Source organism: Yarrowia lipolytica, chromosome 1E (assembly GCF_001761485.1).
Source record: "Yarrowia lipolytica chromosome 1E, complete sequence".
Classification (NCBI taxonomy): domain Eukaryota; kingdom Fungi; phylum Ascomycota; class Dipodascomycetes; order Dipodascales; genus Yarrowia; species Yarrowia lipolytica.
Genome location: NC_090774.1, coordinates 790389 through 813935, shown reverse-complemented (window position 1 = coordinate 813935; position 23547 = coordinate 790389). Strand labels below are relative to the sequence as shown.

General features: G+C 47.9%; 9 protein-coding genes across 9 annotated transcripts; 5 read left to right on the top strand and 4 right to left on the bottom strand.

Moving 5' to 3' along the window:
- Positions 1-227: 227 nt before the first annotated feature.
- On the bottom strand, positions 228-2486 carry YALI1_E08114g (uncharacterized protein; the record flags this gene model as incomplete). Its single annotated transcript, XM_503641.3, has 1 exon — positions 228-2486. One exon carries the CDS (start codon positions 2484-2486, stop codon positions 228-230), a length of 2259 nt encoding a protein of 752 aa, XP_503641.3.
- Positions 2487-3481: 995 nt separating this feature from the next.
- On the top strand, positions 3482-4501 carry YALI1_E08104g (uncharacterized protein; the record flags this gene model as incomplete). The annotated part of the gene is made up of 1 exon (XM_503640.3): positions 3482-4501. One exon carries the CDS (start codon positions 3482-3484, stop codon positions 4499-4501), a length of 1020 nt encoding a protein of 339 aa, XP_503640.1.
- A 285-nt stretch (positions 4502-4786) lies between these two features.
- Positions 4787-6808, bottom strand: YALI1_E08071g (uncharacterized protein; the record flags this gene model as incomplete). The annotated part of the gene is made up of 1 exon (XM_503639.3): positions 4787-6808. One exon carries the CDS (start codon positions 6806-6808, stop codon positions 4787-4789), a length of 2022 nt encoding a protein of 673 aa, XP_503639.1.
- A 1968-nt stretch (positions 6809-8776) lies between these two features.
- On the bottom strand, positions 8777-9658 carry YALI1_E08043g (uncharacterized protein; the record flags this gene model as incomplete). Its single annotated transcript, XM_503638.3, has 1 exon — positions 8777-9658. One exon carries the CDS (start codon positions 9656-9658, stop codon positions 8777-8779), a length of 882 nt encoding a protein of 293 aa, XP_503638.3.
- Positions 9659-10397: 739 nt separating this feature from the next.
- YALI1_E08035g (uncharacterized protein) lies at positions 10398-11180 on the top strand (the record flags this gene model as incomplete). The annotated part of the gene is made up of 1 exon (XM_503637.3): positions 10398-11180. One exon carries the CDS (start codon positions 10398-10400, stop codon positions 11178-11180), a length of 783 nt encoding a protein of 260 aa, XP_503637.3.
- A 614-nt stretch (positions 11181-11794) lies between these two features.
- Positions 11795-14242, top strand: YALI1_E08021g (uncharacterized protein; the record flags this gene model as incomplete). The annotated part of the gene is made up of 1 exon (XM_503636.3): positions 11795-14242. One exon carries the CDS (start codon positions 11795-11797, stop codon positions 14240-14242), a length of 2448 nt encoding a protein of 815 aa, XP_503636.2.
- A 264-nt stretch (positions 14243-14506) lies between these two features.
- On the bottom strand, positions 14507-15562 carry YALI1_E07984g (uncharacterized protein; the record flags this gene model as incomplete). The annotated part of the gene is made up of 1 exon (XM_503635.3): positions 14507-15562. One exon carries the CDS (start codon positions 15560-15562, stop codon positions 14507-14509), a length of 1056 nt encoding a protein of 351 aa, XP_503635.3.
- Positions 15563-18864: 3302 nt separating this feature from the next.
- YALI1_E07950g (uncharacterized protein) lies at positions 18865-20493 on the top strand (the record flags this gene model as incomplete). The annotated part of the gene is made up of 1 exon (XM_503634.3): positions 18865-20493. One exon carries the CDS (start codon positions 18865-18867, stop codon positions 20491-20493), a length of 1629 nt encoding a protein of 542 aa, XP_503634.1.
- A 1379-nt stretch (positions 20494-21872) lies between these two features.
- YALI1_E07920g (uncharacterized protein) lies at positions 21873-22349 on the top strand (the record flags this gene model as incomplete). The annotated part of the gene is made up of 1 exon (XM_503633.3): positions 21873-22349. The coding sequence occupies one exon, from the start codon at positions 21873-21875 to the stop codon at positions 22347-22349; it is 477 nt and encodes a 158-aa protein (XP_503633.1).
- Between the last annotated feature and the right edge of the window lie 1198 nt (positions 22350-23547).

Sequence of the window (23547 nt, the reverse complement as noted above, 5' to 3'; positions counted from 1 at the left end):
AGAGTTCATCGTATTCGGTAGTGTATACGATATACTGTACAATACAGTACGTACAGTAGTTAGTTTTACCATGGAGTGTCTAGGAAAAACAACCTGGAAAAGACTCTACAAGCTTACAGCACGTACAGATACACATCCGGCATCATTCAAATATGCTCTTCATATGGTTGTACTAATAACTAATCTATTAATTTTTATATTCCTAAACCCATCCATGTTGTAGTCGTTTATTCCGCCTTCTCAACGACATTCTCCTCAACAATCTCATCGGCAATCTCGGCCTGCTCGTTCTCCTGCTTTGCCTCCTCGACAGCCTTGGCAGCCTCGGCCTGGCCCTGGGCTCGCTCGGCAGACTCGGCGGCAACGGGCTTCTGCTGCTGCTGCTGACCTCGGGTCTTAATACCCTCGATCTTGAAGACTCGGTGGAGGAACTCCTCCTTGTCCTGCTTGTTGATCATCAGGTTGGCACTCATTTTTCCTCTCCACATGGGAAGACAGATCTCTCGATCGTTGTACTGAGCTGTGAGGATCAGGCAACCCTCGGTGTGAGCAGAAACTTCCTTGGCAAACTCGGGGTACTCCTTCTCGAGAATCTCAAACTTGGGGAACTCAGTAGTAGCCAGGAACTTAATGATGTCAAGATTGCCTTTGACAACTCGAGCTCCAATATAGGGAAAGGCTCGGTTGACGGACTCGCTCTGGATTCGCCACTTGCATGTGTCCTCGTTCTTCTGCAGGGTAAAAAATCGAGTACCAGCATGCACAAACTTGAGTCGGTTGGCGTTGAGCTCAAGAATGGGTTTGATGCTGGGCGAAGTGTAGTAAATAGTTCGGGTGGGCTCACCGGTGTGGTTTCGGACCATCATGGAGTCTCGGGGGAACTGGTCGTTGAACTTGTAAAAGTCCCAGCACTTCTGCAGCTCCTCGTGGTTGGGGTCGACGAAGACAAAGGGCTCCTCGTTGGCGTCGTAGGGCATCTTCTTGGACTTCTTGGGCTCCTCATCCTTAGCGTCTTCCTTGACCTCAGCAACAACACCCTCAAACTTCTCCTTGACAGTCTCGGCAGCATCAGTAACGGCCTCCTTGACGGTCTCAGCAGCATCGACAACGGCCTCCTTAGCGTCCGAGGCGGTCTCCTTGGCAGCATCGATGATGTCACTAGCATCAACCTTGACACGCTTGGCGTCTCGGGTTTCATCCTCGGCAACTCGCTTCTTGTCGTCCTCCTCCTCGACATCCTTGGCCTTCTCAAAGGCGACAATGAAGAAACCGCCAGTGTCCTGGGTGTGGGGGTAGACTCGGATACACTTGGTGAGCTGCTCCTTGATGGACTCGTCGGTGGGGGGGAACCAGGAGTCGGTGCAGCCCTCGTCACCCTTGTTGTTCCAGCCATCCTTGTTGCCCTTAGCCTGGACCTTCCAGTCGGTCATTCCCTTGGAATTGATAAGGTTGGGGATATCGCCTCGAGACTCAATCAGGTGCACGGAGCCTTTAGAGAGTCGCAGAGCCTCGGCAACAACAGCCTCGTTCTCGATGGGGTTGAGAGAACAGGTGGAGTAGACGAGACGTCCTCCGGGCTTAAGCAGCTGGATTCCTCGCATGAGAATGTTGAGTTGCAGCTGGTGGAGACCCAGAGCGTTGCCGGGGGTCCAGTCGGGCCACACGTTGACGTTCTTTCGCATGGTAGCGTCTCCAGAGCAGGGAACATCACACAGGATTCGGTCAAACTTTAGGTACTCGTTGGACTTGGCACCATCAACGCCCTTGGCGGCAATAGCGACCTTGGGGTACATCTGGGCGTCGTGGTTGGTGACAATCAGGTTGGGCGAGTTGAGACGCTGGACCTGGTGGATAAGCATATGAGAACGCTTGTAGTCGGAGTCGTTGGCAATGACGAAACCGGAGGGGTTGAGATCGCCTCCTGCGTGAACGGCCTCGATGAGCTGGGCGGTCTTGGAACCGGGAGCAGCGCACATATCAAGAACAGCATCGGAGGGCTGGACGTCAAGCAGAATGGGAGGAATCATAGAGACAGCCTCCTGTCGAGAAATGTTACCAGCAGTAGTCTCAAGCACCAGAAATCGGTGGAAACGAGAGAAAAGCTTCTGCTTTCGAACAACAGTCTTTCGAACGTTGAACTGCCATCCGTGGTTGTTGGGGTAGAACTTGATGTTCTGGGGAGGCACAACTTCCTCACCCTCAAAAACAAGGCCAGAAAGATGGGGCACGTAGTCGTCGACGATAGCAGCCTGGATCTCGTCGGTGAGCTCAGTAGATCCGGTCACTCGGAAAGAGACGGGAAGAGGAGACTGGCAAGCGGTCTTGAAAGCATCCCACTCAGCCTCGGGAACAATACCCTGGGCCTTGTAGTACTTCTCCCACTTTTCGTTCTCCTTTACAACGTCCTCCCAGCCGGACTTACGTCGACCGTCGTCGTTTTTGTCTCGGTTGTTCTGGTTGTTCTTCTTTCGAGGATACTTGCCCATTATGTGCTGATGATGAGATGGCTGTCTGAAAAATATTTAACAGAGTTTCATTGATCGGCATTAGGTTTTGGGAGGTTGGGTATTTGGTGCAGGTGGGAATTGAACTGGCGATAATATTTGTATTTCAGTCATAAAAATCGTGATACAAGTACGAGAACAAGAACTAACAGTTTGTTCTACAGAAGGACCTGAAGTGAAGGGACAGCATCGGCTACTTGTAGGCCTTATGGATCAGTAGAATAAAAAAAATTACTACTTACTTATTGTTATTCCAGAAGGGTGAATACCGCCAGAAACCCCTGCTTAATTCCCCACCAATTTCTACATTTTCTCTCAATAATCGCTTGGTCCACGGTCCCTGCCAATAACACAGCACCTGAATGACATCTATCACATGAAGTGGCATGTGCAGGAACACAAGCATTAGCCCAAATATTTTTTTGTAGCGAGACCAGATGATGAGTAATGAATGGAGAGAAAACGCGTCGAAGAAGAGGGAGTGAAGACTAGGCCAATATTGAACGTCTCGACCATGCGACCTCCCATGTTTTCCTCTTTTTTACTCGCGTGGACCCACAGTCTATTTATATACTGCAATGTGCATGGGCTCGTATGTACTGGCCAGTACAATACTGTACCTACTGTACTGTAGGTGCTTGAATCATACGAGACCGTGCATGGTGGAGGCCAAGGTAATTATGACAGAAAAAATGAGTGTGTGACAGAATTGAAGGCTTGGCAAGTGTCACAACCCGCTCGTGGTGTCTATATAGCACCGCTTATCCCCGCTAAAATCCTCCACGAATCTGCGTTTATTTCAAATGCTTATCGTCCAGCCTCACGCCCCTGACCGGCACGCCTACTGCTTTTTGCATGCATGCCGCCACGATACAGACCTCCGACCCAAGACATTGGTCGCACCGACGGCACCAAAGCAAGTTACACTAAAACGATAAGCCGCCTCCAGCTCCATAATTCGCGCCACAGCACATGACATGAGTAGTCATCCAGGCGAAAGCCTCACTCACCTGTACGAGATGGCGCCCACGCCTCTGACCAAGCTCGGCTTGCTGTCCTTCTGTGTCGCGCTCATCTTCGTCGTCTTCATCTTTGGCAGATCGCTCCAACGCATATTTTTCGGATCATTACACCCCAGAGAAGTGGTCCATCTCCAGGAACGAGCAGTCTACACAATCTCCGAGTTTGCAATGCAGCTGTTTGTGTTCCGAGCACAACTGAACAGGCGGTTTGTCGGCATGTTTGCTACCCTGCTGTTCATCAAGGGACTCCATTGGATGTGCACAGTGCGAACCCGCTATGTATATCTGGAGTACCCCAACAGTGGCATTGTGATGCGATACCCACGGCTGATTCTGGCGCTGGTCATTCTGCACGTGACCGACATTCTGTGGATCAGATACTGCTTGCGTAAACTGCGCGTCTCTCAATCTATGGTGGTTTCTGTCTTCTTGTTTGAGATCACAATCCTCTTTTGTTCGCTGCTCGGATCGACAGGAATAATGTTGTTTGATCTCGTAGAAAAGGCCCTGCTCTACATGTGTCTCTCTAAGGGCCAGTTGGTCAAGAGTAAAAGATACTGGCTCTTTCTGCTAGGATTTGCTGTCACTACAGCTAAACTCATCTCCTATCTCATCTTCTCAGCCACTCTCATGGGCGACTATTGCATTCCCCTGCACATTTTCCGCGAGTTCTACAAGACTTTGCGTATCACAATTTCAGGAACTCGAGAACTCATAAAGTCCCGAAAGACTCCAAACTTCCACGGCCTCTATTGGAACCTTCAGGACGCTTCAGAAAAGCAGATCAACGAATCTAACGACATCTGTGTCGTCTGTAGAGACAGCATGAAGGCCGGAGGACTCAGTGGAGTCCAGGCTCCAGACAAGAACATTCCCAAGGTGCTGACATGTGGTCACATTGTTCATTTTGGATGTATTGCTTGTTGGAGTGAGTACTCGAACCGATGTCCTACTTGTAGGAGATTAGTCGAGTAGCGAGCGGGTAGCACGCAAAGGCTGTCAGTAGTCTGACATGACTCAAGGATGGGTTACCACATTTTAGCTTGTAACCCCGAGTTTGCATTCTTCAAGTATTTATTTATTGTATCATCAGTTAATGTCATCTTCTAATACGAAAGTTATACATGTTTAATGAGCTCAGGTCTTGTACTTGTACGTACTTGTACTTCAACCATAGATACTGTACAAGTAACTATTTTCACCCTACTTTTGTATCACATCAGAACAGATATACATTTTAGATTCTACGGTTTGGTTTATTTACTCCGACTCGCCCTCGGACTTGTCGCTCTCCTTCTCCTTCTCCTCCTTGTCGTCCACCTTGACTTTATCCTCCTTCTTTCGAACAAGCTGCACCAACTGGACCAAAGCTTGTCGCTCCTCCACGGCAATAGCCGCAGCTAGCGCCAGAGCCAGACCAATGTTGATGCCAACGTCTCGGAAAGAAGAGACACGCCCCACGCCAAACAGCGAGGCCAAAATGGTGGTTACTCCGGTAGCAATCACTAGCTTTCCGGGCAACAGGTGGGTAGGATTCACATTCTCGGCCTTGTGGCTAACATAGTAGTGGTAGATGAACACCACTGACCAGCCAATTCGAAGAGTCATGTTGACAATGTTGGCAAAAACAAGTCCTCGAGCTCCCAGATCCATAGTTTTCATCAGAAGACCACCAACGGTGGCAAATACCACGCTGAAGACACCTAGGGCAACAGCCTGTCGTCGAAGATCAGCAGGCGTAGCTACAGACTGCACGAAACTCTCCAGAGCTCCATTGAGAGCCATAAAGGGAATGTACAGTGCGAAGGCACCCATGACGGCAGGAGCAGACCGAGACGGAGCTCCTTCGGACCACTGGCCACCTCTAGCTCCAAGCAGGGTACCGAAGATGAAGGGTAGAGTGGTAGGACCAAAACCTGCAGCAAAGAGAGCCACGTAGGTGTAGATTCTCACTACAGAACAAAGCACCTGTCTGGACAGCTTGAGAGCGGTCTCGGAGGGCTTTTCGCCTAGCAGATTGGAAAAGAATGTTCTAAGACCCTCCTCGATGGGGAAAAACACGATTCGAGCAACCAGAGAGCCGTAGTTGAGAACGATAGCATAAACTCCCTGATCGTAGAGAGGCAGGAAGTACGACACGAGAATTCGGTCGCCCTCGGTGAGGCAGTGCTTGAATACGGTCTGAATCCAGATGGATCCTGCGAGTCGAACAGTGGGCTTGTCTAGATAATAAGGAGACGCGTTATGTGTGATGACATCCCGGTTGTTGTCAGACATCTCCATCTGACTCTCGAACGGCTGGATCTTCTGAGGTCGGAACGAAAACTGTCGATCTCGGTTGTCCTGCCGAACGGTGTAGATGTACACGGCAGAGGAGATGAGCGAATAGGCCAGTTGGCCGAATGCAAACGCGAGCACACCACCGTTGAGGCCTCCATCGGTGTCTTTGGCCAGCAGAGTGAAGGAGAATGTGACAACACATCGCACGAGAATGGCGACTGCCTCTGCCGCGGCTCTACTTCGGAATCTGAGCTGTTGCATAGCTAGAACGTAGTAGGGCTCGGATGCCAAGTCGACCATGGCTGCTATGCAGACGAGCTGCACCGCCCATGATGCGTACGCCACCGAAAACAGCGAGTGGGAGGCAGCGGCCACGGAGGAGAAAAACACTCCGAGGAGTACAGAGATGTAGCCCATGTTGATGACGGCCTGGGAAGTGCCTGATACGGTGTCCTGTACGACGCCCCCGCCAAACACGTACACATCTGGCTTCTTTCCAGCGAGGGTGAGCCGTTGGAGAGCGAGTCGGACTGCTTCTCGTGAGAAGAAGAGCACTGTGTTGAGCACAAACTCGAGCTGTGCGTTGGCTCCAAACAGGGCTGGGGTGGCTACCAGCAGCAGCATTTGATTAAGACCAAACGAGGCCAGTTTCGACAGGATCTGGATACCGATCAGGAGAGTGGCTCCTGCAGCCGAAGTTTGGAGCAGCGGTTTTTCGTCTGTTTCGGGCACGGGTGACGACATTTTGGGCTCATGCTCATCACGTGGCGCCGTGACGTTCTCGTGCATCGGCGGAATGAACACCTGCGATGGCTGCTGGCGTCTGTGTTTTCGAATCGAGGCCGATCTCTGGCGCACGCCCCCCATGGCAATGGCGATTTGCGAGGCGTCTGACGGCTCATGGAGCGGCGATGGGGGAGCATATCTCGCGTCCGCGGGTGATCCAATGCTCGAGCTTCGACTGTAGCGGTTTTTTGGCTCGTGTGACGGTAGTTCGTCCATGGTGAACGAGTGTGTGTGGTGATGTGAGGTTATGTGTTTGTGTAACGTTACGCAGGCGAGGTGTTTATGGGGCGGTCTTGTGCGCTGTGTCTGTGGCTAAGTTGAGTATCCCTGTTGGCTGCGTCTCCTCAAGCTGTTGTTGTACTCGCTCGGTGACGTGTATCAAGAGACAATAGTCGATCTGCACTCAAGGTTAGCAACGGTATATAGTCAGTTGAGTTATAGTTGTGTCATGAGGTGGAGTGAGGCCATGGAACGGTATGAGAGGGGCTTGTATAGGTATATATTGGAGAATAAATGGCTTATGTGTCGTGCTCTATTCGATTGTTGTTTGACTGTCCCTAATCTACGCTGTGTAACCCCTTTTTTACACTTTTTTGGGCGGGTCTGGTCTTGTTCACTCCCTATAGATGGACGGCCCACTCTTGGCTGCAGGGTCTGATTTTTGCGTGGTGGAATCAGAGTGGGGGGTCGTGGAAGAAAAATAGTGCAAAAAATGGAAGACTTAGCACTAGCATGCCGAAAGTCATGTTACTCTTCCGGAATCCTAGGCACGAATATCTTCCATCTGAGATCGCGCCTTTTGTAGTTTACCCGAATTCATACTCCGCAGATCATGTCACGTCGCAGACGCGTTGCTGTATCAAGGCTGAGTCAGGTTAAGAGTACAGTACGGGCTTAGAGAACTGTGATAGGGGCGGCCGTGACGTCATCGAATCGTCTATAGTTGACGAACTATTGCTGAGAGAGCCATTAATACTAATCATGTTATTTTTGTTCCTCTGGTACACCAACGGGAACAGGGAGCTCGGGGGCTCTAAGATGGGGTGGGTTAGATATGGGGCTATATGAGAAAGGACATGTACAAGTACGTACCGTACTTTTGTTTTCGAGTCCATATCACTCTCTTCATGAGTTACAGTATCTGAGTCTACAGTACTTGTAGTGCGATAAGTGATTGGAGGAATCAGGCTCTTGAGAGTGACACTTGCTTCTGCACTGTCCCCAGTCCCTATCACCAATAGAGAACTCAGAAACCCCATGATTTGCCGTTCTCTAACGAAAACAACAATATCGATCTTCTTCGTAATTCAAATTCATAAGTTCGCTGTATCATAACTCATCTCTCCTATTACTTTACTTCCCTCAGACGCACTCTTACTGTACTTTCTATTCCACTCCCGAACCACCATGATACATTGATCGAATAGGTTATGATAGACTAGTCTCGGCTCTAATACAACCATTGTGCCATCTCATTTGCCATTCATGGTCGTGTCTAGACGTTTATCTAATATGTTACTCACACTCAACCTCCCTTGTGCCGTACTTCCACACAGGCATACATAACATAGCTCAACGCTGTAGCTAGCCCGTTCCACATGCTGACCAAAGTTACACTCCCAAAGACCTCTTCAAATGATCACCTAACTCCTTCGTGGGTTCTATGTCCTCTCTTTTCTCAACTCCAGCCAATTACCCATCACCTTGGTTACCCCGGAAACTATCGTTACCGTGGAAACCACTAACCGAAACCTACCGCGGCTCGGGGCCTGCTCGATGCCTTGGTGCCTGCATCCATGCAATGTACAAGAAGCACCGTAGATGGTGATGTTGGCAGGCTGACACATATTTAAGGCGGTTCCGGTGTTCTAAAAGTACAAGTAGTCATGTGACCATGTGCTGATACAACGAACGCTACACACTTGCACTCACAAAGATGACTAATCGACATCAAGCTTTTATGCCGCAAGTAGCTGAGCTGTCAGACTTGAATCTCATATCACACCATCAGGTACTAACAACCACCATGACTATGGTTTATAATTGCATGTTCAAGTTCATTCCTACTCTCTCTATTCTTGTCTATCCCATTATCATATATTAACTAACCATGCTATACCGGTATTTCTTGTAATCCTCCCCAAAAATCTCACCCAATAAATAATGTCATGTATGATGACGACGCTAGCTCAAGCTTGCAATCTCCTCGGAGAAGGACGAAAGAGGGTCGGCATCCTCGTCCGTTTCGGCCTCCGAGTCTCCGCTTTCGGCGGCATCTGCAATCTCTGAAGCAATGGTAGGCCCCCCGATGGGGCCCCCTCCGAACGGATCGTCAGTCTCCTGGATCGTCACCTTGCTCAATTCCTCCTTGAACAGCACCTTGGGCTTCACGTCCAGACCCTCGCCCTGTTTGAACGGTCGGTAGTGTTTCTTGCCTCTAAAGTTGTACCACATGCCCGGTACCGAGGGGTCCGGCTTTTCTTGGTGAGGATGTGCCAATGACGAAACTGCTCGCGGAGAAGCGGCTTTTGGAGCGTCGGGACACACGAAGGGGTCATCTCCATTGGCTTCCGCCTTGGCAGCCGCCGAGTCAGAGAAAATGGTGAATTGTGGCTGCGAAATGGGTTTGGTCTTGAGGAGATGCTTGTGAGTCGATTTTCGCACTCGCGACGTCCGTGGGGTCACGGGTGTGTGTGCGTGATGTCGCGCTCGTCCAGAGCCAGCCTGGACAATGTTTGCCGGGGGGAATAGTACCCGACCTGTTTTCTTGTTCGATTCAAGCACATCAACGGGGGTTCGTTTGCTCGACACGGGAGTATCCGCCGGGGTAAGCATCATCCGTGAGACAGAGGCAGGCGCTTCTCCCTTTGTGTTCCGCTGTCGATTGGGCGTCTTTGTGTTGTTCATTGATGTGTGTCTCTGTGTCTTTTGCCGGTTGGGGTCGTGTGGCCGCGACGCTGGTTTTGCGTCCTTCTTGCGCATCGGCGAGTCTTCCATGGGCCCATATCGAGGGGTGGGGGGGGTGTCGAGGTCCATATGATGGTGTGGAGGTGTAGCGGGGGTCATTTCGTAGCAAGATGCCCTCTTGGCTGACTGATGCTATGTGGTGACCAAAGAGTGGGTATAAGAAAAAAGGTGGGAGAGGGAGGAAACGCGTCTGGGCAGGCTGGGAGGCTAATTTCGCTGCTGGAGTTAAGGGAGGCTGGTCATTAAGTCCTCATTGGGGTTGGAAACCTAACCCTCGCGAGTTGGGAGAAAAACGTGTGGAAAAATTACAAACTCTATTGGTGGAGAAGGGGGTTTAGGGGATTGAAGAAGTGGGTCTTGAAGCGTGGTAGAAGGTTTTAAAGGTGCTATACTCAGTTCTACTCGTTTATTTTATATATTCCTTTTTTTCAAATCTCAAAAATGTTCAATATTGGGCTAGAATGAAAGAATATTTTGAGACCCCCAGACCCTTATTTCGTACTTGAAGTATGCAGGAGTTAGTTGGGTGTTCTGGACTTGATCTCAACAAACGGAATTTTTAAAAGGACTTGGATAGAGGGGAGAATATGTCACATCACACAAACACTACAATAACGGCTTACTTTGAGTATAGAAAATAACTCACTCTATTCAAACTCCCTTAATAGTCACTCAAATCTCTTAGAATACCCTCCCGCTCTTCGTAGACAGCCACTTATAGCCACCCCAATTACACCCCCATCACGTATGGACGTCCTTCACCGTTTACTGTAACCTCCCAACTCAAATTATTTTGTATCACCAAATTCAAGTGGCACCCAGACTTCCATCCACAACAATGCAGTCATTAAAAGGACTTAGGCCGCAGATCTCGCGCGCAAATCCACTCATACACCACAGCTTCTCCCGCTGGACACGATCCAGTCATTATCTAACCTCCGACACTCAGCCCTCATACCGAACTCGACTTTCGCCTCTGTCGCCAATCAAAGAAATCCTCTACTCCGATGTCCACTCGTTGCTGGAACTCAAGATGGTCACAATCGACATCGAATCTGTACGCTACGTTCAGGATTTCATCGGACCCAAATACGAGCTTCCTGAGGCTGTGATCAGAGAGCTTCTGTGCATTTCACATACGCTTACACCTAGCGCTCAAAGAAAGGGCACGCCGTTTCAGACACAAAAGACCCACATTGAAGACACACTGGGATACGGAGCTATCAACTCGCGTGTTCTTTTGGGCCAACATGCATACAAATTTGCTGTTTTCAGCTACCTGACAAAGGTACCCAGTTGGAGTCGAAAGAAGGCCAACCTGATGAACTTTGACATTTGTCGAAGCGGCCTGGCTGACCGACTTACTCGTGACGAGACCCTGGTGCTTGCGTTTGTCAAGAACACGAAACTCATCAAGTCGCTATACGTGCCTCTTCCGGAAGAAAATGCCAACAAGAGACAGGCGTTTAGGAAAATGCATGATACTCACTATGCCACCAAGATGCTGTTTGCGCTAATTGCAAGTATCCATATTGAGCATGGTGGGGTGAAGGCCGAGGAGTTTGTTCATGAAGTGATTTTGGAGGGCTACATGACTTCTGGTTTAATGACTTTGGTTTAAGGCAGTATTGCGTTGAAGATGTCAAAACTCATAGAAACAAACGGCAACGAGCAGGCTGGTAAATCTCCATCTATCCACGGGTTCTTGTTGAGTTGGCCACTAGGACATGTCCCAGACCGAGCCTGAACCGATGGATCTGGGTATGAAACACCTACTTGTAGGGGGACAACAACGATCGGCATGAATGGAACACGACGTGACGGGTAATAGCCACAACAGCAGAAAGGGCTGCACTGTAAATAGACAAATTGTCAATAGTTATTTATATTCAATAAAAACTTGTATACAAAAGGTAGCTCACTGTCGCTATCATTCAAAAGGGCATACCCAAATAAGCTCCATAGCGGTCTATTTATTGACTGGACGTGCAAACAGAGTGTCTTCACAACAACAGTATGTAACTCATCCAGTTTCTTTCAGAAGAGATCGATTGTTTTTATATTAGTAACTAACTAGTGGTTTAAATCACATTACCTTGTTCTCAAACTTTTATCTCTCAAAATATATAAGTAACACGATACAGACGCTCTATCTCGTCCATTTGGAAGCAGATTCGATTTTAGATAGCTTCGATCAATTTTTGAGCTCAAAAATATTCCTATTTGACACCAAAAATGTCTACTATTCAACCTCATCTCTTCCCATATCTATCACTGTCCCACCCCGCCTTCATCAATAAGCTCCCTTTAGCTTGCATAATTTCATGCACAATTTTTAATTTTCTTATCATCATCACCATGGCGCCCAAAAGCTCGTCTACCAGCAAGAAAAAGTCGTCTTCGACCAAGGACGATGGCGAGGTGAAAGAAAAGCCCGTCAAGATCCCCGATCTGTTTATCGTGCGTCCCCAGGGAGAGACCCAAGCCGCCGTGACGCACAACAAGAACATCTACAAGGTTGGATTGCATCCAAAGATTCTCGAGGCTCTGGGTCTCAATAACAACGAGTTTGTGTCTGTGTACCGTGAGGGTGATCGGGGAGTAGGAGGAACCGTTTGCGCCATCCCCGAGGCTGTGGAGGACCCCGATCTTGTCGACATCAACGTGGTTACCGTGAGTGCAGGACTCAAGGACGCAGGAGCTCTCCTGTTTGGAGATCGAGTCAAAGTGGAGAGATATAAGACCAAGATGGACATGGCGAGTTTGGTCAGTGTGCGGATAAACACACCCAATTCCCCTGAACAGGCTGTTATTGATGCTACAACTACCGATCTCAAGAAGCTGGCCATGGTGTCTCCAGGACTCAGTATGGAGGTGAAGATCGAGTCTGGCGAGTACGTGAACGTCACAGTGACAGACGTTGGCGACACAGATCTTGGATCCTTATCACTGGAACAATCTGAGCTCAAGAACCACGTTTCATATTGGTCTCCCTTGTTTCTGCTAGAAGATACACAAGTGGTTGTGTCAACTCGAAACTGCTGGGAGCTACCCAAAACTACTACTTACAAGTCCATCGGCGGCCTGGATCAACACATTGTGGAGCTTAAATCTACCATCGAGCTTCCTCTGCATCATCCCTCTCTGTTTTCGAGGTTTGGCATCTCGCCACCTCGAGGAGTGCTTCTTCATGGACCCCCTGGAACCGGAAAAACTATGCTGCTGCGTGCTGTTGCTCAGGAATCAAATGCACACGTACTCACAATCAACGGGCCATCCATTGTATCCAAATACCTGGGCGAGACCGAGTCGTCCTTACGAGCCATCTTCGAAGAGGCTCGAAAGTACCAGCCAGCTATTGTTTTCATTGACGAGATTGATGCTCTGGTACCTCGACGAGACGGAGACGAGTCTGGACAAGCCGAGTCTCGAGTTGTCGCTACTCTACTCACTCTGATGGACGGTATGTCTCAGTCTGCTTCTGCCAAGATTGTAGTTGTGGGCTCCACTAACCGACCCAACGCCATTGATCCTGCTCTGCGACGAGCTGGCCGGTTTGACAGAGAAGTCGAAATTGGCATTCCCAACGCTGAGGCCCGACTGAGCATTTTGAGCATCCAAATGGCTGATATGCCTCACAATATGTCCGAAGAAGACATCCAGTACATTTCTAGCATTACTCACGGCTATGTCGGAGCCGATCTGAGCGCTCTGTGTCGAGAAGGAGTCATGAACGCCATCAACCGAGGTCTGGAGGAGCATGGCAGTGCTTTGAACGCTGTCAACTCCGGTCTGGAAGTCACCATGCCTGACCTTGAACGAGCTCTGCTGGATGTCAGACCATCTGCCATGCGAGAAATCTTCCTCGAGAAGCCCTCCACCACCTGGAGTGACATTGGAGGCCAGTCTGGAGTCAAGGAGAAGCTCAAGCAGATGGTCGAGTGGCCTCTTACCAAGGCTGATACTATGAAAAACCTCGGAATCACACCCCCTAGAGGTGTTCTTCTGTACGGACCCCCGGGATGTTCCAAGACTCTCATTGCCAAGGCCCTGGCCAACGAGTCTGGTCTCAACTTCCTGTCTGTCAAGGGCCCCGAGCTCTTCAACAAATATGTTGGAGAGAGTGAACGTGCCGTGCGTGAGATTTTCCGAAAGGCTCGTGCTGCTGCCCCTTCCATCATCTTCTTCGATGAAATTGATGCTCTTAGTACTGCTAGAGGACATTCTGAGGCAGGCGCTGGAGGAGAACGAGTGCTCACGTCTCTGCTTACAGAAATGGACGGTATCGAGTCTCTCAACGGAGTCATGGTTCTGGCTGCTACTAACCGACCTGACGTTATTGACTCTGCTCTCATGCGTCCTGGTCGTCTGTCCAGATTGCTGTACGTTGGACCTCCTGACGAGCATGCCCGCCAGCAGATTCTCAAGATCCGAACCAAGAACATGTGCCTGGGCTCCGAGGTGGACCTAGAAGAGATCGCCAAGACAACTGAGGGCATGACCGGTGCCGAAATTGTTGCTCTCTGTGAAGAGGCTGGTCTGTACGCAATGTCTCAGGACGAAGATGCCAAGGAGGTGACCAAGAAGGACTTTGATCATGTTCTCAAGGGAGCTCGAAGAGGAGTGACCGAGGAGATGCTCAAGTATTTTGTTGACTGGGCTGAGGGTAATTCTCCTGCTTAAACATTCGAAAAGGTAAACATAAGGAATTGCACATAGATAAGGATAGAACGAGGTTATAATGACGGTATATAGGGAAGCAATTAATATATGGCATGCTAGACATCAATCGATTACACTTCAGCTTGCATCTTTCACTGTCGGTATGTGTGCTTTTAGTGAATTTCAAATCTATGATTAAATTACATGGCATGGCTATTAACGTATGACTGAAAGTAGTCTCACCAATGTTTCCCCTTCCATCCAAACCCCTTACTGGTTCTGTGATTAACGTCTCACAATGTTGCTCTCGTTTTCAGCACTATTCAACAGAACCAGTGCTCGTCCTCCTGCCACAGCCACCAAATCGCCCTTGGCTCGCACGGCTGCAGCTTCCACGCCAGAAACGAAGTCACAAGCCACCTCAATGGATTTCTCTGTGCCCAGCGAGTAAAATAAAGTCTTCTTGTCGCTCACCACCACGGCAGTGTCGTTACTGACGCAGAACACAGCGCCACTCAGCTGCCGACTGCCATACAGCTCACCCTGCTTGTTGGGCACCGTATGGCCTCCTCCTCCCTGCAAATTGGCACTGGAGTACTTTCGCCACCATCCGCTTCCAAGAACAGTCAACTGGTCGGCGTGGTTTTGTCCCACATTCAGAGCAACAGCCTTGACTGCTGCTGGCGGACCACAACATCCGATCTTTTTCGAGCCACCCACTACATCGTTGGAGAAAACGGTGTATAGGAACTGGCCCTTTTCCCAGTCGTAGACATTCAGTCGGTTGGAACCCTCCAGAACCACCAGATGGGGTCCTCCATCCTCTTGGAACTTAACAGCTCGTCCAGCTCCGTCCAGCTTGATTTTGTGCACCACTTCCAACTTGTCTGAATAAATCAACAGTTGTCGGTCATCACCCACGGATGCCACCATTCCATCCAAATTGACGTCGATGCCGTTCACAAAGTCGTAGTGACCACGTTTCACGTCAGTTCTCTCAATTGCGTCCTCTTCGGCTGTGTTGATAAGGGAGATTGTGTTATCATCGTGTCCCACGGCCACGAAAGCGCCGCAGGTGGCAATCAGCTCGCATGCCAGACCCATATGGTACTCGACAGACAGGAAAGACCATTCGGATGCAAAAGCATTGCCCAAAACAACAGGCTTGCGGGTCAAAACTGTCACTCCCTGGTTGTAGCCGTAGACCAGCGAATCCTCGTTCCATGCCAGACAAAGAGCAGGGCTCTGCAGAGAAAATTCCAGCCGGCTGGGGTCTGACGAAACACCGCTGATTATTGATTCATTCATCTTCTTGGGTGTGTTGTTTAGTAGTTCCGACATTTTGACAGCTACTAAAAGTTGGAGGTGGTTTAGATTTCATGCATGTCAAGAGGTTATTCGAGGAAGCTTATCGGCTTATGTAAGTGTGGAGGGAGGAGGAGTAGCATGTGGTAGAAGGTGTACAATGCCAATTTTTGAGATTGATTCCTATCTCGCTTCCTTATAGTGTTGTCCAAAGACAGTTTCGGAGTATGAGAAACAATACATTCCATAACATCCAAACCGATTGTTGGTGAGACTCAGGATGTTGGAGTAAGTGCTGACGTTTAGACCTGCAAAAGTAGTCAGCTGCTATTTACTGTATCGCACAGTATATTATCACATTAAATCATATAAAACACACGTTTACTCCATACATTGTTCTTTCTACTGGAGCTATACCTGAAGACACGATATGACATGTTGCTACTTGTACGATGACTTGAAGCTACATACCTGTACTGCAAAAGAACCTGAATAACTTACCCATGCCGAATTGATATAGTTCATGGATTAGTTGATAAAGACGTCTACTGTGCAGGTTATAACTTCTTGCGTCATGTCATTGACTCTAGATCCCGTCCGCCTGTCACTTCTTCGAGCCAGTGGTTGTAAGCAATGAATACAATGCATCGCTTTACTGTACAGTAGTGTAAAGGCTCAATGTTCAAGTATGTTTTTAGTAAATGAGCGCGCTCAGAAGTCTTTATTCCGTCAGAAATTTTGCGATCTACTGCTTTGGGTGCCTTAACGACCCCAAATGACTGGAGAACTTCGTTCCGGCGCAATACTAATGACAACAGAAGACTTCTCCCCTGAACAAGACATAACACGACCAATAACTATTGTACTATCGAAAGATGTTTGGAAACGACATTCTTTACAGGCGCACGATGGCACGATTTTGGCCACCACTTGGGTGTAAGATCTGCTGGAGTGGTGTGTGCAATGGCTACCTGAACGAAAGGGGTAGACTGCGACGAGCTGTAGTTAGACTGAACTTGTGGATATCTATAATCTGGACAATGATGGATATTGGGACTCAGCTTGCATGTGGCTGCTGTGTATCTCTATGGATGTGTCGTAAGACTACAAGTACAGTATTTGAAACCTGGTAGATATGGATCTTCTGCTGCTCCTATCACATCACCCACTCTCTCGAAAAGGGTCCATGCACAGCGCTCTACCATGAGGTTACAGCTCCGATATACCTTCAACTCTGAGAATGGTACTCGTAGTGTAAATACGGCAGATGTTGTGCTCTTACGGCCGCTCTCTCGCCCAACCAGCCACCAATAAATCTGGAGCTAACACTTTTCAACCCATGTGAAACATCGATATACTGCAAATCACTTATGGTGATCCGCAAGCTCCGACATCTCCGTAAGAAACATGATATAGTTCCAACGAAGCTCCACCTTCTGACCCGAAAAACTTTCCAATATTAAAAACAACACATCAATTTTAGTCCCAAAAACAAGACAAATCTTGTGATGGCATTCATTCTCAATTCCATGCCATGCCCACCCTGTCAATCCCCCAAGATAGACTCCTGTTACCCCCCCCCAACCGAGCGCAACCCTAACTCTACTACCTACTGTACTGTCCGTCAAGGTCCAATAGGTCGCGTGATCGACGGAAGGGTTCTCTGTGTTTTAAGCCCGTGCTAAACTGTGAGAAACACGCTAAAAAAGACCTGCGTAGTCCACTCCCGGCTGACTGTTATACAAGGAGACCCTCTCTGAGCTTCCAAGAGCGTCGCCCGTTCCCGTAATATTGACTCATCAATCTGTGAACTGGTTCACAACGGTGTCTCCATAGCCGTTTGCGTTCATTCGTATTTCGTATTTTGTCTCTTCCTCTCGGCATTTGTTTTGGCTGTAAGCTCGGTTTCTTGAAAAAGAATATGTCGTCTCTGTCTCTCCCGCGTTTTTCTTGTTGCGGCTGCCGCTTTTCTTTTTCGACTCCCTGCCAAAATATGTACTCCCCTGCAATACGCAAGTCTTATGATTGGTCTTAGGGGTGGCCGTAGAGAAATTATCAATACAGCGGGGGAGAATTATCTGGCTTGGAGTCTTCCTCTTGAAGAGGGGTTTCCAATGAAATAGCAACTAAAAGAATCAGACCTTTATTGATCTAGATTATCCAGTTGAAATATCACTACTGAGAACGTGCAAGATGATATGGTTTCAACACAGGAGTTCAGATACAGTTTTTCGGACAATCAAATGGACTTTGATCTGGATTAAAAACTCTGTCTGGTGAGTCAAAACAGCGACAGTGTGAGACGGTATCAACCACAATGGAACACTGTTGAAATTGCGTTAACTACCGTACTTGTACAAGTAGTCTCTCATTCATTAGAATACCGTCGTCATTACCCCAACCTAAACCTCTGGTAACACGTTTTTTAGTGCATGGTACTTGAAGTTTGGTTGTATAAAATATCTGGGCTGGCTCAAGGGGTAAAAACGGAATTAATATCCTCCTCCAGAAGCTATCAAGAAATGAATACACAGAGGGGGGATGGATATTTTAATGGGTTTTTTGCGCCGCGACTCTTGAATGATCCGCACCGTGCATGTTGTTTTCCTTCAAACCTATATGGCGCAGTATTCGCGTGTGTTTGGTGCGTTTCTTTGTTCCCATGCGAGTTTACTTTATGGGTTGGAATGTAGAACTTGTAGGGGATAATATCCTGTGTGAAAGTAAACAGATAGGGATTATAAAAGAACCAAAATATTTTTGTATTTGTGCTGCATCTAACAGTGCTGTTTTTTTCTCTCCATCATCTCAGTAGCCCAGTCTACATCCCATCTCAGTGTCTACGGCTGAAGTCTATTTGAGTTTTGCATTCTCGGGCCTGGCTATTGTTAGTGGGTTATATACCTTTGGGGATCTTTTGTAAAAAAAAATTGAACGGGATTTTGGCGTGTCAAGGGGGACTATCTCGTGTTTTTTTGGCTGATTATCGCAACTACTCGCATTTTTGGGGGCTGAAACAACTTTTACGCCGTGCATCAAACCTGTCTTTGAGGCTGTTACATTGCATTTCAAGTAAGTGGGATCTATTTCATTATCAGACAGTATCGACGACATATTTGATCACACAGATACAGGTCACATCCGAGACGGAAACGACGAATCGACACGACAACTCTTCAGACACACGCAGACCCTGATAGTGACACGTCTACGACTTTTGTTTCTGATAACGACACAGACTGGTCATTCAGGTACATACATCACACACTGAACGACACCAGGACAGACTATATCTGTTCTACTGACTGTCTCAAGCCATTGACGTAGACTTGGACTACATGAACATCAAGACGGCTGCCCTCCCCACTCTCGCTTTACAAAAAACCTCAATTTCGTGCTGCTGTGGGTCTTCGACTTGCACCAACTTTTGCCACGCCCAAAAACATATTTCCCAGCTCGAAGCCACTCTACGAACGTCGGCCGAGGTCGGACAGGCACTACTAGCCCAGGTGAGCGTCATGAAGGACCAGATTGACCGCCTCAACGGCCAGGTGACGACCCTCCATGTGGAAAATGATTCCATGCTGGCCCATAACAAGGGCCTCATTGCCGATATTGCCACCCTATCAGCCAAGTTAGCGGTGTCGGACTCACAGATCGACTCGCTCAACCACGAGCTGGAGGAGTCGCGCAAGTACCAGGCGAAAATGACCCGTGTTAAGCTACAGACGGAGTCTCTGGAGAACCAGCTGGAGCTGCTGGAACAAGTACGCGAGTCGATGCAGAATGAACTACATACGTCGGAATCGGACAAGAAGGCCGCTCAGGTACGGTGGAGAAAAACAGACATGCTGCTGGAGCGGCTAGCACGTGACTACGAGCAGCTGGAACAACAGGCTGCCGACGCCATGGCTTCCAAGTCTATGGCATCCCTCCGTTCAAACAAGACACGCTACAGCGTAGATTCCGGAAACACGCTTGTTGACGAGTACAGATTGAACCACAAAAAGAGCGAGACAGATGTACTGCGAGACGAGCTTTTGGCTACCCGTTCTGAGGTCCGAGATCTCAAGAAACAGCTGGACAAACACGACGTGGTTCTCAAGAAGCAGTCTCGTGAATTGCTCAGAGAAGAGGATGACGAGTATGACATGGACATTTCGCCGCGTGATCACGCCAACCGTGTGTTCCAGATCAACTCCAATATGGACAGATTCGTCACGCCGCGAAAGAGCATCAACAACCTGCAGTCATACAATCTGCCCACCCATAACCTGCACACCTTCAACTACCCCACTCCAGAGTCTCTCAAGGCCACACCTACGTTGTACACACCCAGTAGGCCTGGAAAGAGGGACCCTACAAATGCCACCAACGAGTCAAAGCACACTAGAAGCTCATCGTTACCTCCTACCCCAGTCATTGATGACGTAGCTACTTTCGACGACTCGTTCGCGTCCAACTCGGACTTTGATGAGTCGCCCACCCGGCATGCATCACACTTGCAGAAGGAGCTGCGCCATTTTGTGTCCCATGAAACGACTCTCAGAAACCGCTTCTCTGACCTCTACGACGAGAAGCTGCCTTCCTCGTGTTCGCGCATTCCCGAGCTGTCCACTGAGCTCGGCGCACAGGCCAAACTCGTGCGATCCACGTCGTTCGAAAGCATCTTTTCCATGGCCGAGGGGGCTGAATGCGGACCAGAGACCGAATTCATCCAGGGCCACGACGCCCACTTTGGACAGTTCCAGCGAACAACCTTGGCGTCTACTTCTGCAGCTGCAACGTTCACTACCGCCACTCCAGATTCTGGATTGAGAAACTTCGACTCCAGACTGCTGCTGAGTCAGGTCAATAGCTCGAACACCCCGAGAGTCGCCAAGAAAGAGAGCTCTGGCTGGGGCTTTGGAGGTATGTGGAGCAGGATCAAGAGCAAGGAGGCGACGACTGAGGTGACTGAGGCGTAGCCGAGGAGCTGGGCTGGATTGAAGTACAAGCACCAATCAGCAACGGGCCCAGACGGTGCCTACTGCACTGTCTATTCAGATGAACCTACTGCGCATGGAAACAAGTGCCCCTGAGGAGTGAGCTATTGCATTAACCCATTAAATTAATATTATCTATTCTTTTTTTGTCTTCCAAGTACTTGTAGTATGAGTCGCCTGCTGCTATGCTGGCTACTGTGGTTATCTAAGCTGTCCCCTTTCCTTTTTTTTATATATAATAACTTGATATATTATACCCCTCTGCAAGGACCACCTCAATACAAATCAACTGTAGGCTTGTATTGTATCCTGTTATGAGTACCGTAGAACTCCGGCTAAAGAAAGTAGAACTGCTGTACTGTCGATAATTCACTCTTAACTTATGATCTGGCAAATCGACTAGTCTAGAGACTGTCGTCTATAAGTACATACGTACGGTACATACTTCCCCTCCTGTGGTTTTGATTATATTGTCTATATTTTGAGAACTTAGTCACGTGGTCGGATTCAGAGTGGCGTGTAATCATCCACGTGATTCGATTATGTCGACTTCAGGTTTCAAGCTCTACATTGGACAACTCTCCCATCTTCTAGAAGCTCACATGATCCCTGCTGCCTGAGATTTAATCAAGGCATCTGATGTGCATTCGAGGGAACTTTATCGCCCGTGATGTTCGAGAGGAGTTTTGGAGATGAAGAGGATTTTTGGAAATTAAAGAAATATATCGATTTTTTTATCAGTCACGTTATCTAACGTATTCATTTTTCCTCTTGTTTTTGTAGTACCAGTAGTATCTGTTACATACTGTCCTCCAAGATCACATGATTACCACATACGAGGGATTAAGTATGGCATAACCGTCCATTTATTGGCTGTTTTGGGCGTGAAAATCACTGATAATCGCTTTAATGCACGCAAAAAAGTGGTCCGGGAGCCTCTCGAACGATGTTATCTACCAGCTTTCCCTCTTGCTCGTTACTTTTTTAGTCACCCCATATTCCTCGCTTAACAGGGTTTGTAGGAAGGTTCAGATTAAAGTTGGAATTAGTTAAGACCAACTAAGTGATATTTCGATCGTGTGCCATTATAGAGTGAGGTTACGAATTTCTCAGGATTGATACAATTCAGCCTGTTTATGTTATATCACTTACCAGTATAATTATTTTTTAATATCATTTGATAAAATAGTTGTGGCTTTGTAAAGATATCCTAGTATGATCTTTACTTAACATTACTTACTATTAGCTGTAGCCCACTTTTTCGTTTGAAAGCCGCAATCGTATAAATAGGACCTTGAATTGAGACACGCCATTTCTTCTTCAAATACACACCAACAGATACTTCAGTTCTCCAATTTACGATGACTCGAGTTTACACCGAACTGTCAATCAACGCATCGGCAGACACCATCTCAAAGATCCTCTACCAGTTCCAGAACTATCCCAAGTGGAACACATTCATCAAGGAGATCGAGAGTGAGCTGAACGACTATTCTGCCAATCCCGAGCGTCTTGTTGGCCATGATATGGAGGTTGTTTACACCAGATACAATGGCAAGAAGCACGCTCCAATTGAGGTCCATGTTCTTCACGCTGACAAGTCAAAGCTGCAGTGGGAAGGCCACTTTTACTCCAATGTTGTCATGAAGGGAATTCACACCATGGAAATTGAGGTCGTCAACGACCAAAAGTGCATTTTCAAGAACTATGAAGATTACTCGGGAGTGGCTGCTTATGGTCTTGAATGGACCACTTTTTACGATGACAAGGTCCATGACTACGCTCGAATGAACATGGAGCTCAAGAAGGTAGCTGAGTCTGGTGGGGCCAAGCTCTAAGATCATGGGGATCCAAGTGCCTCGTCTATTGCTATATCTATTCGTTTATGAACAGTGGTTTGAGATAGCAATTGAGGCAGATTAACACAATGTATAGACAATATCTGAAAACTGATAGTTTTTGTCAATTAATACTGCATGATTAGTATATAGGAATGTGTAGCAACTCGGATACAGTCGAGACAAATACCACCTACTTGTAGATTAGTATATGCGTATTGTGATTTAAACAAAGCGTGAAGTATGTCTTTATATGCCAAACTACTGTTTTTATAAGTGTTAAAAGTGGAGGGTGTCTCATTGAAATACTAAGGTAGCTACGTTACTAAGATATATCGTAACCATTCAATACCAGCTTTTATGGAGACCTCGTACGATAGTATCTTAGTGCAACTCATATACACAACAGATCTCTCACAGAGGATACCATAATTTGATCCACAAGACGGTGAGATCCGTGCAACTATCTATATACACTACAACGCGTCGGACCAGGGAATTTCTCACTCAACTTCTTAATTTCAGTCATAGTGGGGCTTGTCTCTTGGATACATTGCACTTGGCTGTTTTGGTGTTACTCGTCTTATTGATGCGTTCTCGAAGGATCACTAAGGTGCATATCACCGTGTATTCTGGGTTATCTCTCCACTGACTGTCTGATCAGAAACATTCCAAAGTATTAACTCTTCGTCTTATCCTCGCGCACGTGCAACCAAATGTCACTGTGTGACATGTCTCTCCTACTGTAGCTCGGCTAGTCTGAATTGATTAGTAGTGCGAATCAAAGTTTCGCCAGTGTGGGGTAGCCGTTGACGTCGAGCGAGATTGTGAAAGACAGTGAAGGGAGATTGAGTGGAGAGAGACGGTCATTAAATCCATATATTTTTGTGCATTATGGCCAATAGTAGATCTCTCGCGTTCACCGCCTACTTTACTACGAGTACACGCTTCTTACAATATATGCTTGTTCTCATAGAGAAGCGGCACTACAGGCGCTGTACATCCTTGTACCGGTACCAGTATGTACGATGATTACTATGAGCCGGCATTTTACAACCCTCGACGAAATTCCCAGAATGTAAAGAGTTTATTGCTTATGACCCTGACTGGTTGTAGTGTATCCACGTACGCGATGAAAGTCGGCTGCTTGGACTCTGTTACCTCCGACTATGCATACCAAGATGCACCGCTCAAAATG